The 13,722-nt window shown below is 41.7% G+C and overlaps 1 protein-coding gene across 1 annotated transcript; it reads left to right on the top strand.

The window, feature by feature from the left end:
* The first annotated feature begins 4,754 nt into the window (after positions 1–4,754).
* Positions 4,755–12,741, top strand: nek2 (NIMA-related kinase 2). Its single transcript, XM_084081972.1, has 10 exons — positions 4,755–4,979; positions 7,187–7,404; positions 7,853–8,093; positions 8,658–8,740; positions 8,838–8,964; positions 9,614–9,702; positions 9,849–10,027; positions 11,209–11,263; positions 11,709–11,800; positions 12,349–12,741. Exons 1-10 carry the CDS (start codon positions 4,884–4,886, stop codon positions 12,528–12,530), a joined length of 1,362 nt encoding a protein of 453 aa, XP_083938098.1. The 5' UTR covers positions 4,755–4,883; the 3' UTR covers positions 12,531–12,741.
* The last annotated feature ends 981 nt before the right edge of the window (positions 12,742–13,722 follow it).

Consider the following 13,722-nt stretch of genomic DNA (forward strand, 5'->3'; position numbering starts at 1 on the left):
GGGGGGGGGGGGGGGAAACCAATACTCACCTTTGAGCTAAAGGGAAATGCCCTCTTTTAGAGGGGCATGAAAGCCTAGGCTGGTTTGTAATTGTTCAGGTGAAAAGAAAAAAAGAGCACAGATTTGCGTGATGTTTGGACAGAATTTGTAGGAGTAATGTGCGTGCAAAGTTTCACCAATCACCGCAATCAGACACTGCGTTCATGATTTAAGGCATTTTGTTCAAAACGCAGCACTCCTGCAAACTTTGGAAACCAATCTTAGCCAATCAGGATGGAATATGAGAAATCTGAAACGTTCGTTTAATGACTATAGAGATACTGTGTACTGATTTGCGGGATGTTTGGACAAAATCTGTAGGAGTACTGTCACAACAATATGTTTTGCAAAAGTCTGCCTCCTGGTAGCACTATAACAGGCCGATTTGAAAAATTGGGGGCATAGGTTCTGCGCTGGCATCCAGGGAGTGTGTGTACACAGTTTCGCTGCGAACGGCCCAACGGTGCCGGAGATTAGCTGGTCACACACACACACACACACACACACACACACACACACGGACACGGACACACGAACGTATTATTTTTGTGTTGTAATAAATAATTTCAAGTGCATTGAATGATAGTTAAATTAACTCTGGAACCCCTTCAAGGACCCCCCCCCCCAAGGTGTCCCTGGGCCGCACTTTGAAAATCAATACGAACCACTGTGCAAAATAAATGAAAAGATAATAAAACGGAGTGTACCGTTTTTGCAGGACCCTTCTTCTCATCATGCCATAAAAGACTTCATGTATAACTCAGTCATGGCATGTGTGAAGCCTATAGTTTACACTGTACAAGACAAGCTGTGGCTCATGACTCACGGCTCTGGGGCATTTATAGCCGACCAATCAAAGCCGCGAGACATTAATGACGCCGCGTGACATTTCAGGAGGAGGTACGGGCCAAGTGGCTCACAGCTGAGCCAAATTATGTCACAAAATCTGTCTCACAGCGGTCGCCTTACGCCTGATTTTGTACTTGGTCGTGCGCCCAGTGTCTTTCACCAACCTACAAGCTCACGACATGCCGCGGCGCGCCGCTTACGTGGGCTTGTAGATCGGCTATTTCCCGGTGCAAAACACAGTATGAATTAGGCATATTTGTTGGTCTCTCTCTCTCGGCTATTGGCCGTTGCAGAGACAAGCTGACGTCAGAGAGGCCTCTCCGTTCAGACCCCCCTGAGCTGGCTGTTCCTGGATGAGGGTCAAACTCCGGTGTCACACAGGAAGCCCACCTCGCTTCTCAGTGTGTGTGTGTGTGTGTGTGTGTGTGTGTGTGTGTGTGTGTGTGTGTAGCTCAATATCAGCTATTATAGGAAGCCGCTCATTTTGGAGGAGGCGTTGTTTCCTTTACCCGCGATTGTTGTCTGCTTTTTATTTATTTTTGTATGTAACAATGCTCTGCCTTATATGCACTTTGTAACTGGCTGTTTTCCCATTATCTGACTGCACTGGCAGTGTTTATGTCCTTTGTACAAGGCATTCTTATACTTCTGTTTATGTGGACAATATTTCAAATGTGCGTGCGTGCGTGCGTGCGTGCGTGCGTGTGTGTGTGTGTGTGTCTGTCTGTGCGTGCGCGCGTGCGTGTGTGTGGAGAAGGTGACAGCGAGGTGACAGTGTGTGGCAGGACGCAGACAAACACAAGGGTAATCTTATCACACTGCGCCGTGGCTCCTGCTGAAGTCTTTGACGTCAAAGTACAGTACATGCCCCCCCCCCCCCCTGGGTCATGAAGACAGTGTCCCATTCAAAAATCCCATTGACGTTTTTTTTTCTTTTGGAACTGTGCTCCAAAAAAGAAGAGATTCCGGGCGTCGTGTCAAAAAGGTGTTTGTGAATCGTCTGGTACAGTCTGTGTAGGCCTATTTGTAGGCTGGCCGGCGTGTGTTTTTCCATTATCCATTTTTGCTACATAACTATGAATAAAATGCTGTATATATTTGGAAAACAGTTATTAAACGTAGTGTAAGTGATACTTTGAATTATAAAAAAGTGAAAAAGTTAAAGCTCTATATCCTGAGAGTAAGTAATCATTGCTAGTATGAGTCTGATTTGTTCAGTAACAGGGGTCGCCCTGTCTCTCCAGCTCTTTAATAAACAGGCTGTCAAATCCATCCAATCAGAAGAGAGAGTACCCATTTATCAGCTACAATTTTGTTGTGTTCCAGTTCACATTCACAACATGCAAGGGGAGCAGAGAAAATCGTGACAAAACTGAGATAAACTATTTTGTAGACGCAATCTGGTTTAAACCTACTATATCTGTACAAACGTAACCCATCGTGCTATTTGCTTGCAAAACATTTGCCTGTGCAGGCCTGGAAATTTGCAAAAGGTGCCGGGCCTACTGAGTCTGATACCTATGGGGGAGATTCTCGGAATATCCACAAAATTTGAATGATTTTCTCACACAAGTAGCTAGCCTACAGAAAGATTTTTGTTTCATGTATTTTTGTTTTCTAGATGAGTAGTGTGTGTGTGTGTGTGTGTGTGTGTGTGTGTGTGTGTGTGTGTGTGTGTGTGTGTGTGTGTGTCTGTCTGTCTGTCTGTCTGTCTGTCTGTCTGTCTGTCTGTCTGTCTGTCTGTCTGTCTGTCTGTCTGTCTGTCTGTCTGTCTGTCTGTCTGTCTGTCTGTCTGTCTGTCTGTGTGTGTGTGTGTGTGTGTGTGTGTGTGTGTGTGTGTGTGTGTGTGTGTGTGTGTATGTTGTATTTAGTCTGATCACTCTTTGGTGTTGAAAGCTAATCAATATGCAGTGTTAGTATCACTCTTGGGATGGGAAATGATCACAGCAATTGACCCCTGTCTGTGCATTCCTCCTCATTGTTTGATGCTCCAGGCCAGCCACACACACAACCATTACAACACACAACCATTACAAACACACATCCAGGCATGGGGGAGGGGGGGGGTCATTTACAAGTCTAAAGCAGTGGTTCTCAAACATTTTCATGTCAAGCTCCCCCAAACTGACATGTATCTGTCCGTGGAGTGGCCGTGGAGTGGATTTTGTGCCACACCCAGAATAGAAGATTTGTGTTTTAAAAAATACATCTAAATGATTCCCAAAACGTACCAAATTTTTCTAAAATAGCAGATCTGCAAGCTTGCGGATCGGCTATTTTTGAATAGCCAAAGTATTAGAATAAGGTTCAAGTGGTTAAACTGATTGTGACACATTTTTGCTGGGGACCACCTGGAACCCCCTCAAAGACCCCTGGGAGTCCCCGCACCACACTTTGAGAACCATTGGTCTAAAGATCACCCATCCCATTCCTCAGTCCTTTAAATGCCAAATGAGATGTAGGCTTACTTACTACTTGTTTTCAGCAAGGCTTTTCAAGTGCTTACCTCTGGGATTTTGTCACAATACTCCTGGGAGTTGTTGTGCTTTTTCCTGATACCAATCTAATAAAAATATCTACACCGCAAGCCTAAACTATTTAGCTGGATATTCTAATTCATGTTTTGATTGTGCTTTTATCTTTCATCTTCCAGTTTTATAAATAATGTAAATATTCACATATTCCAGTTTTGTAAACGGCCATGTGAGTTTGAAATGAACAATAGTTTGTCAAAGTGGTGTTTATGGGAGGTTCCCAGCTAAATTAATGATAGTTAGGCACCAAATGGACCTTTACAGGCCTAGATAAGGGTCCATTTATTCACTCTCAGAGTTATGGGGGTCCTTGGCCTAATGCATACCAAACTGGGGGTCCTCAAAATCAAAACGTTTGAGAACCACTGACATACTGTAAACCAGGAGTTCTCAATGTGAGATCCAGGGACCATCTGGGTCCCAGGGGGTTCCAAATGGACCCTCACAGGTCTGTAACTCTGAGTGTGTACAAATGGAACAAATTTGGTTCCATTTGGACACTCTCAGAGGTCCTCAAAATCCAAACGTATGAGAACCACTGACATAAACAACAAGAAGCCAACAAAAAAGACAGAATTTAATCCTATGAAACAGTCCATTAGTCTAGTCTAGTCCACTCTACACATTGCTGCTGCCACCTGCTGGAGATATTACAGAATGCTCAGTGTTGTTGTACTGCCGCCTCAACCTGGCGGCGTTTCAGTTGCCACGCAACAGAGAAACGTATCAGTCAGGGCTGCCATGTCCGCTTATTATAAGCGACTTTGGGGCTTGTTGTTCTGTAAAGTTGCTTGTAAATATTGGTAGTTGCGGGTTGCGGTTTTTGGGGTTTGTTTCTAAAGTGTAGTTGCTTATTTGGACTTGTTAACTAATGTTGTTTAAGCCAGTGTCTCTCAAACAATTGCATGTCAAGGAGGACCCCCAAATTAATATGTATTTGTAGACTCCCCCTTCTGAAAATATTTAGTTCCAGAGACCCCCATACAAGATTTTGTTGATTTAGCCGATCTACAAGCTCACAACACATCGCGATGAGCTTGTAGATCTGCTATTTTCAAATGGCCAATGAATGTAGAGTTGGGTTAGAGAGTGCTCACGTGGCTTCTTTTGGGCTTGTTTTCATAGACCTGGTTGCTTATTTCTTTCGTACAAGCTGGCAACGCTAGTATCAGTGTGACAGCCAATCAGCGTCCAGGAGCACGGCGTAAAGGAGGCCAATCAGATGTGAGGATTTTCAGGCACCAATTTAAAACGAGAGCTTTTCTCTTCCGGGTTAGTTTTACAACAACAGCTGAAGAAAAACACCAATAGATACTATTGAATTAACGTCACTTAACGTTAATTTAATTAGTTTAAACTTCTATAGCGGGTACGGTAGGAGTTTATGACAGGGATAACATTGATGTTTGCTGTGAATGTAAAGTAATAAAGATATTTTAAAGGTTAATTTAACGTAAAGAAATGCCGTCCCGTGCTGAGGACTATGAGGTTCTGTTCACCATAGGCTCTGGTTCCTATGGGAAATGTCAGAAGATCAGGAGGAAATCCGATGGCAAAGTAAGTACATGTTTACCACTTTGTTTTGTTTTTGTTTTGTCTTGTTCCTTTCTTTGCATAAGCATGCCGTGGATTTAGCTGTAGAATACAACTCTTGTAGACGTATTTATGATTCTGACGTTTTCAATCTACGAGAGTTGTAGGGTTCACCCCCCATGGACACAGGGACTTTAAGCACTATACCCCGTAGACACTCCAAACATGTACAAATTGAAAATAAAGGTGCTTAACCCCACGCCCCAAATGTAAACTGTCTCTACGGGGTAGTAGTTTAATGTAATAATCCATATCTTTCAATAAAGAAGTGTTTTAATGCCGTCTGTGGCCGAACGCCATTTTTTCACCGTCGTTTACTTCCTGTTTATGTTGAGTGTAATTCCGGGTTTCACCGGATGCGCCCCGTCACTACCGCCCATTGGGAACTTCCGACAGAATCGGCCACAGACGGCATTAAAACACTTCTTTATTGAAAGATATGGATTATTACATTAAACTACTACCGCGTAGAGACTTTGGGGCTAAGCACCTTATTTTCAATTTGTACATGTTTGGAGTGTCTACGGGGTATAGTGCAGAAAGTTCCTGTGTCCATGGGACGTGAACCCTACAGCTCTCGTAGATTGAAAACGTTAGAATCATAAATACGTCTACGAGAGTTGTATTCTACAGCTACCGTGGATTATAGATTCTGTCTGTCTGTCTGATACACGTGAGACTGTTAACAATCACCAGTGATGGAAGAAGTACTCACACGTTTTAAGTATCATTATTGCGATGTAGATTGTTACAAGTAAAATTCCAGTAGTTAAAATGTACTTGAGTAAAAGTGCAAAAGTATTGGCATCAAAATATACTTTGAGTACAAAAAGTAAAGGTACTCATTGTGCAGTATGTCCCATTTCACATGTTCAAAATGTATATACATCATTTGAAAATAGCAGATCTACAAGCTCACAATGAGCTTGAGCTTGCGTTGTGAGCTTGTAGATCAGCTATTTTCAAATGGCCAAAATATATATTGGGCCGAAGTGGGTAATGTATGTATTGTAATGATAATCAAGATCTACAGAGTAACTGGAAGCTAAAGTTTTCAAAGTAGTGGAGTAAAAGTAAAATATTTTCCTTTGAGATGTAGTGGAGTAGAAGTACAAGAACAGAAAATGCTCCAGTAAAGTAAAAAAAAAATACCTCAAAATTGTACTTAAGTACAGTACTTGAGTACATGTAGATAGTTACTTTACACCACTGTGTTAACAATCACCCATCTGAAACTGAATGCATTGTAAGACCGTCTGGTCTCTCAACACATTTATTTGACCACAACAACATTATATCACTTTTGAGGTTTGGCAGCTATTGTGAAATTGTTATTCCTAGAGCCTCCTCAATAGCCAGTGGTTCTCTCCTTCTAAATTGCGGTCCAGGGACCCTCGGGGGTCCTCCTTGAGGAGGTCCCTTACAGGTCTGTAACACTGAGGGGACCAGTGTGTGACTATCATGGATATAACGCTCAAACACACAGGCACACTCTTTACATTGTTGTCATAGATGATAAAACAGTGCTATTTTCCTTGTACACCTTGTCACATGGCAGGGTTTACAGGTGTAAAACAGTGTGTGAAATTCTTTGTGGTACAAGCTAGGTTGCATCGAGCTCCTTTTGTGTACAAGCAGTTTGTTGTGTTCTGAGGGACTGCTTATCTCCACAGCAACACTGTACGCTGCCAACATCAGCAGACATTCTAGTAGTCTGATGGGAGTAGAGTTTACACTACTTTAGACAAATAAGGTTGCCTCTTATTTACATGTGATTACATGGTCACCAACTCTGACCGTAAAAGACTTACTGAGGTTGACTTTAGACCCAAAAAGAATGGATCCCGTCTTTCCCAAGTGTAATGACAGTTTATACCTGTCAATATTGTTGAGCTCATAGCTGAGGGGGCTTTTTAAACATGCAATTTGTTCTTGTCCGAGACCAGCTAACTGAATTCGATCTATTGGAACACAGGTTCTTCTTTCTCCATTTCCTGAAAAAAGTGACTTTTGTTTTGGACATTTCCACCCCGATGGTGACTTTAATGTATGACCTGTTCCCTTTGTCAACAAGTCCCCAGGACTTTTTTTGTGTTATCCTTTTAGCTGTCTGACTGTACCACATGCTGTTTAAATTTTTGACTAACAAAGTATTCAATCAATCCAAACAGACTCTGGTATGGAAGGAGCTGGACTACGGTACCATGGGCGACAATGAGAAGCAGATGCTGGTGTCAGAGGTCAACCTCCTGAGGGAACTGAGGCATCCCAACATCGTCAGATACCACGACCGCATCATTGACAGAGGCAACACCACCCTGTACATTGTCATGGAGTACTGTGAGGGAGGAGACCTCTCCAACCTCATCGCTAGGTGCATCAAAGAGAGGTGAGATTTCCATCGGTAGGACTGCACAGTCAATGGAATGTAATCAAAAGGATTTTGTGGCAATTAGTTCAGCTCTGTCAAAATATCATTACTATAGAGTGTTTGTTCAGTAACAAGAGTCTCCCTGTCGCTCCACCTTTTTAGTAAACCAAGAAAATGTCAGGTTGGGAAACCTTTTTTTTCCAATCAGGAGAGAGACGTGTAACAGCTATAGACATGAAGCCGATGAATGTGTACTCGCCTGATTGGCTGAAATTGTCAACCCACCTGAATACTATTTTCTGTTTATTTAAAAGAGCTGGAGCGACTGGGAGACCCCTGTTACTGAACAAACACTGATATAGCAATGATTAATATCAGTTATTCTGCTAAACCTATCCCTGCACTTTACGCCATTGCTCCATTACAACATCTGTAATGTTCAACGTGTGTGTTTTCATATCTCCAGGCGCTATCTAGAGGAGCAGTTCGTCCTGCGGGTCATGGCACAATTGGCGCTGGCGCTGAAAGAGTGTCACACTCGCAGCGACGGCGGCGTGACCGTCCTCCACCGCGACCTGAAGCCGGCCAACGTCTTCCTGGACGCCAAGCAGAACGTCAAGCTGGGCGACTTTGGGCTGGCCAGGATCCTGAACCACGACACCAGCTTTGCCAAAACGTTCGTTGGGACACCTTATTACATGTCTCCAGTAAGTGTTTGTTGTTCCCACATTTACAGCCTTATTTTCTTGATTTCAGGAGAGACTGTAAGTGAGTCTGTTTTTTTTTAAATATATAACCAATGAAAAGTATTAACAAGTTTGTGTGGCAAAAGCTACATTGGATCCCATGAAACAGAGTCCCCTTCAAGTGGACCAGGAAGTGGACTAACAGAAAAAGAGTTTATTTTTGCTTTCTATTATCTTTGCAAATTTCTGAAAGAAATAAACTATTAAATTATTCAATGCATGATCTGTTCTGGCCATGGTGCATTATTTATTTTGATTATTGGCGCTAGTAATTTTCAGTCATTTCTTTGTATATTAAATTATTTGTCATATCTGCTCTGTGTGATCTTTGTTTATGTTTACAAAGCCTAATAGGCTAACAGAAATGTAATATAGATTTATATGTCTCAGTGTTCGATGCCAAAAACACAATTTAAAATTGTAATCACATTTACTTCCGCCTCTCTACCCACTCTGCTACGGCCGCCTGTAGCTGAGTATCTTTTTTTGGACCGTAGCTTCATATTATTATCTTTTCTTTTTCAGGAGCAAGTCAACCGGTTGTCTTACAACGAGAAGTCTGATATTTGGTCACTCGGATGTTTGCTGTATGAACTTTGCGCATTATTGTAAGTTTTGACATGTTCTTTTTTTTCCAACAAATTATTTCTGGTGTGTTGTTGATTGTCTGTCAAGAATCTGACACTGCGTTCCTCTCTCGGTTAGGCCTCCGTTCAACGCTTACAACCAACAGGACCTGGCCGAGAAGATCCGAGAGGGCAAGTTCAGACGGATCCCTTACCGATACTCTGACGAGCTCAACTCCCTGCTGTCCAGGATGCTGAACGTGAAGGTTGGATAATGCAGAATTAAACAAACATACCGTGGCTGTCGGGCAGAAACCTCATATCCATATTTTTACTTTTTGTCTTTTTCCGTAAATTAATGCCCTACTTGATCATATTAATACAGCGTCACTCAAAAGTAGCAGATCTACAAGCTCGAGTCGAAACGCAGTGTGTGTAGTGACTCGTTTCGAGCTTGAATTTGAATACTGAAAAGTTAAGTAGTTTTGGACATATGCGGTTGCGGTTTCCACCTGACAGGGCAATTATTTGATTTTAATCAGGGTAGATATTAAACCTTTTCAAGGATAGAACACCGTGGTCGACTTTAGAATTCTATTATAAACGTTTTTTGTCCTAACGAAGTTCCATCGTGGATTTTATAAATGCGGTGTGCCGTTTCTATACTTTAAAATGGTGCTCTGTTCGTAACCCAGCTCCCACTATTGATGCCCATATAGTTGGTCCTTGATCACAGACATTTCACTTCCTCACAAAATCTCACTTCTTGCCAGGCAGGGTTATCGTGATTCGTTATCGGTTCCTGTTCTGCTTATCGATGAATTTTAATACCCAACCTTACTTCTTGCAATATAAAGTGATTGTCTGGTTTCATTGAATGAGCACAGTTTAACGGTGTGGCTTTTTGGTTGTCAGGACTATCAGAGGCCATCGGTGGATGCCATCCTTGACAACAGCTTGTTGGCCGAGGTGATCATCAAGGAGCCAGGGTTCCTCCTACGCAGGTACAGTATAGAAACGTAGGGGATTTGAGCAATTTCCAAGTCTGGATAAGTATGGGGGAAAAAAGAAGCGATGTCCCAATTCTGTTTTATAAAATTCAGAATTTCAGATCAGTATGGAATTTTAAAGTTGATGAAATCCTGTGTAGGAACGACCCTGAGGAGCAGAGGAAGGTGCGGGGCCGCAGGCGGTCTGACGCGGGTGCAGGCGGGCCCCTGCAGAAGCCTGTGGAAGCGGCCCCCGTTTCAGCCGAGGAGCTCCGCATGAAGGAGAAGCTTCTGAGAGACAGAGAGACGGCGTTGAAAGAGCGCGAGGAGAGGCTGGAGCGTGAGTGTTTTATTATCATTTGTCTCTCCATCGCTGTCCTCCAGAAGCCTCATTTATGTCAACCATGACACAGAAACCTTGTATCTCCATATGTCACATGTCTTTTTGTAAAGTAATGCCCCAGTAAAAATAGCCGTTAGATTGGCTGTTTTTCCTATATACTTTTATTTTATTGAAAGTTAAAGTGATTTAAGTCAGTCTGTCTGTGGGTTTGGTTTTATAAATATTGAACCAATCAAAAGTATTACCAAGAGCATGTGACTAAATAACTGCATTAGATTGGAACGCAGATTCTTTTTTTCCATTTCCTGAAAAGTAACAGATTTAAAGAAATTGCTGATGACAATGACCAATAATAAAAATAATATTATGTGCTAGGGCCAAAAGAAGCCATATCCTTAAATGTTATTGTACTTCATTTTCAAAAATGGCAAAAAAACTAGTGTTTGACTACATACAGTATTAATACCATTCCTCTCTGCCCACATGACAGGTCACAGCAGGTGTCAGTTGTAGTTGTTATGATCTGTGAGGACATTATTCTTCAACAAAAACACACTTGGGCGGCGGCGCCGCCGGCGAGATTAGATACGAGACGTTTTTCAAGAGAACCGTACCAAATCAGGTCACAGGTTTAGATAATGTATCCAAAGCCTTTTATAAATGGCCTGATATGGCCCCTCTGGTGAAATGGGAGCACATTACTGTCGGGTGGAAACCTTGTATGTCCGAAACCGTTACTTTTCAGGAAATGGCAAACAAATATATAAGCTTTGTTCCAATGTAGTTATTATTTGGCCACAAGCTCTTGTTAATTATTTTCATTGCTTAAATATTTATAAAACCTACAAACTAAACACTTACTTATTACTAAAAATAGTAATAAAAACAAATAGCCGATCTACAATCTCACAACGCATCTCATTTGCGACGCGGTGTGAGCTTGTAGATCGGCTATTTTTGCGCAGCACTCTACGATGAAGTAGTAGGGTGTTAATTCCCCCCCCTCTTCCCCAAAAAATAACATTAAATGTTGAAATATGGACATACAAGGTTTCTGCCCGACGACAACAATACAGTATGTCTGCTATATGATATATGCAAAGACCTATATTTTTTTCTTTTCGCTGCATGTAATATGATGATGATGTTGTTTGTCTGGTGTCTTGTCCTCATCACAGGAAGGGAAAAGGAGCTGTGTGTTCGTGAGCAGATGTTGGATGACAAAATCACAAGGTGAAACGGAAAACATTTTTCCTTGTTCTTTCTTGACCATGAAAACATTAACCCTACAACTGTAAAGTATTATATTTTTCCCTTTTTTTTTTGTCTGCTGTCTGTTTGGGAACACTAATATGTCATTTATCAATATGTTTCTCAATATAGACGACAAGGGGACCGAAAGGACCCTTTTGGGTCTGGAACTGAGAGTGTAGAAATGGAACCAAATGAACCCGTAACGTTCCATTTGTACATTCACAAGAGTTCTATAACCACTGACAATTTAGCAGTGTATATTGGGATACCAGAGAATTTGATTATTTTTAATCAAATAGGGATCCGTGGCCCAATGCATATCAAACTACCGTAGGCGTCCTTGAAATTAAAAAGGTTGAGAATTGAGTTCTGTTGGTTGTCTTCCGTTGGTCTTACCCGGTACTGTGTCGTTTGCTTGTTTCAGAGCGGAGAATTTGCTAAAGAACTACAACCACATACAGCCCACAAAGCAGCGGAAGGCCCTGGCTCCCTACTTCCCTGACCTGTCTGAAATAGGTATGGTCCACCGAGACCCCTGCCCAGTCAGAGCCCCGAGCCCCCGGCACAAGAACTGAGCGTTGCGTCCGCACGCTCCCGCTTCCAGTCAGCTGTTTTTAATCTAAAAATGCATTTGAATGTTGTTTGTGTAAACTTGTGTAAATAAAAGTTTTATTTTTTTTAACCTTTTTAATAAAAAGAGACAATCTCAAGCAAATACGGAGTGGTGGCGAGTTTAACCCATTAAGACCTGCTGAGGCCGTTCTGCAAATGCCTTCTAAATCAGAAGTTCTCACACTTTCAAGATAGTTAAAAAAAATCCAAAAATAGCAGATGTACAAGCTCGCAGCGCGGCACGAAGTGACGCTCTGTGCGCTTATATATCTGCTATTTTTGAATGGCCAACGCAAAAATCTAAAATGAGACCACTGTTTTAATGGGTTACGGGAAAATAGGACAAAACAATAAAACTTGCATGACAAAACCACGACTAATAAATTCAAATTTGCCTATGCATGTAATTGGATGTTTTATTTGCTTAGTAACATGGTAACGTCTGCTCCTAGATGCGGAAGAGAGGCTCTCTCCTGGCAAGAAGAAGGTCCATTTTGCTGGGGACAGCAAAGAGAACCACAGGGCTGACCGACACGAGCCGAATCTGAAGAAGACCCATGTCTACTCCCCAACTCTGGACCAAGTGGAGAAAACCTACACGTTTAAGAGTCGGCAGCTCCTGGGCATTCGATGAACATTTTTTTTGTCTTTCTGTTATGTGACCAATGACTCCATTAAAAACTACTGAGACTGTATGGTGATAACGCACAATAGGGCTAGGGGATAGCCTAGGAGGACTTGAAATCAATATCACGTTTGTTTGTTTTTTCCTTTGGCCTCCATTATCATGATTAATGAGCAGAAAATGTCAGATATACAAGTCCTTAATGAGCTTGTAGATTGGCTATTTTCCGTTATTTTCCGTTAATGGCCAAGCTCTAACAAACCATTCAATGTTTTTTTTTTTTTTTTTTATAATGTGGAGACTTATTACAGTGGCTGATTGTATTATATACTGGAAACTGGCAGTGTCAATGTTCTGCTATATTTATTGATTCTGCTGTACTGTGTATCGTTTCAATATTCGTATAACTGAACCACAGTGGTACCGTACGTACAGGAGTAGACTGAAATCACATTGGCATAAGTACAGTAAATGACTGTAGAGGTGATCTGTGAAGGAAATGTTGGTAGGTGTTATTCTACCTTTGTTACATGAAGAACGTGTTTAGTTTTGAGCATTGTGTTCATGAATGTGTGTTACTAAAGGCAGCTGATTTGATGTGATGTATGCATTTTTTATAAAGCGCTTTTCTAGATACTCTGTCGCTTTCCAAAACCAACAAAAACAAATGTATTAATAAAATAACTAGTTAAAATTGTCAAAACTAAGCAAACAAAATCATTCAAATTAAAAGATAAAAGGGGGATTTGAATTAGGTGGGGAATGCAAGTCAGAGGTGGGTTTTGAGGGTGGTTTTAAAGGAGGCAAGCTTTGATGTGAGCTGGGAGTGGGTTCCATAAGGAGGGGGCTCACATGACGTTACTTGAAATATTAATGGACGTTACATGCATGATGGTATCGTGTATTCCTCTCAACATCTCAAACATCTGATCATGTTTAAGTTGAATACATAAAACAATGGTTCTCCAACTTTTTCATTCATAACTCATGAGAGTACACATGGAATTACATTTGGACACTCACTCTCAGTGTTACAGATCTGTAAGGATCCATTTGGAACCCCCTGCTCAAGGAACCCTGAATCCCTGGCTGTGACCCCACTTTGACAACAACTGATAAAAAAGATATGGACCCCAACCTTTCAGAGAAGTTCAAAAGAACACATTCCTAGGTGTTAAACACACCCTAATGTCTCGGTATC

The sequence above is a fragment of the Gymnoscopelus microlampas genome, assembly GCF_963454915.1.
Source record: "Gymnoscopelus microlampas genome assembly, chromosome: 16".
NCBI classification, from domain to species: domain Eukaryota; kingdom Metazoa; phylum Chordata; class Actinopteri; order Myctophiformes; family Myctophidae; genus Gymnoscopelus; species Gymnoscopelus microlampas.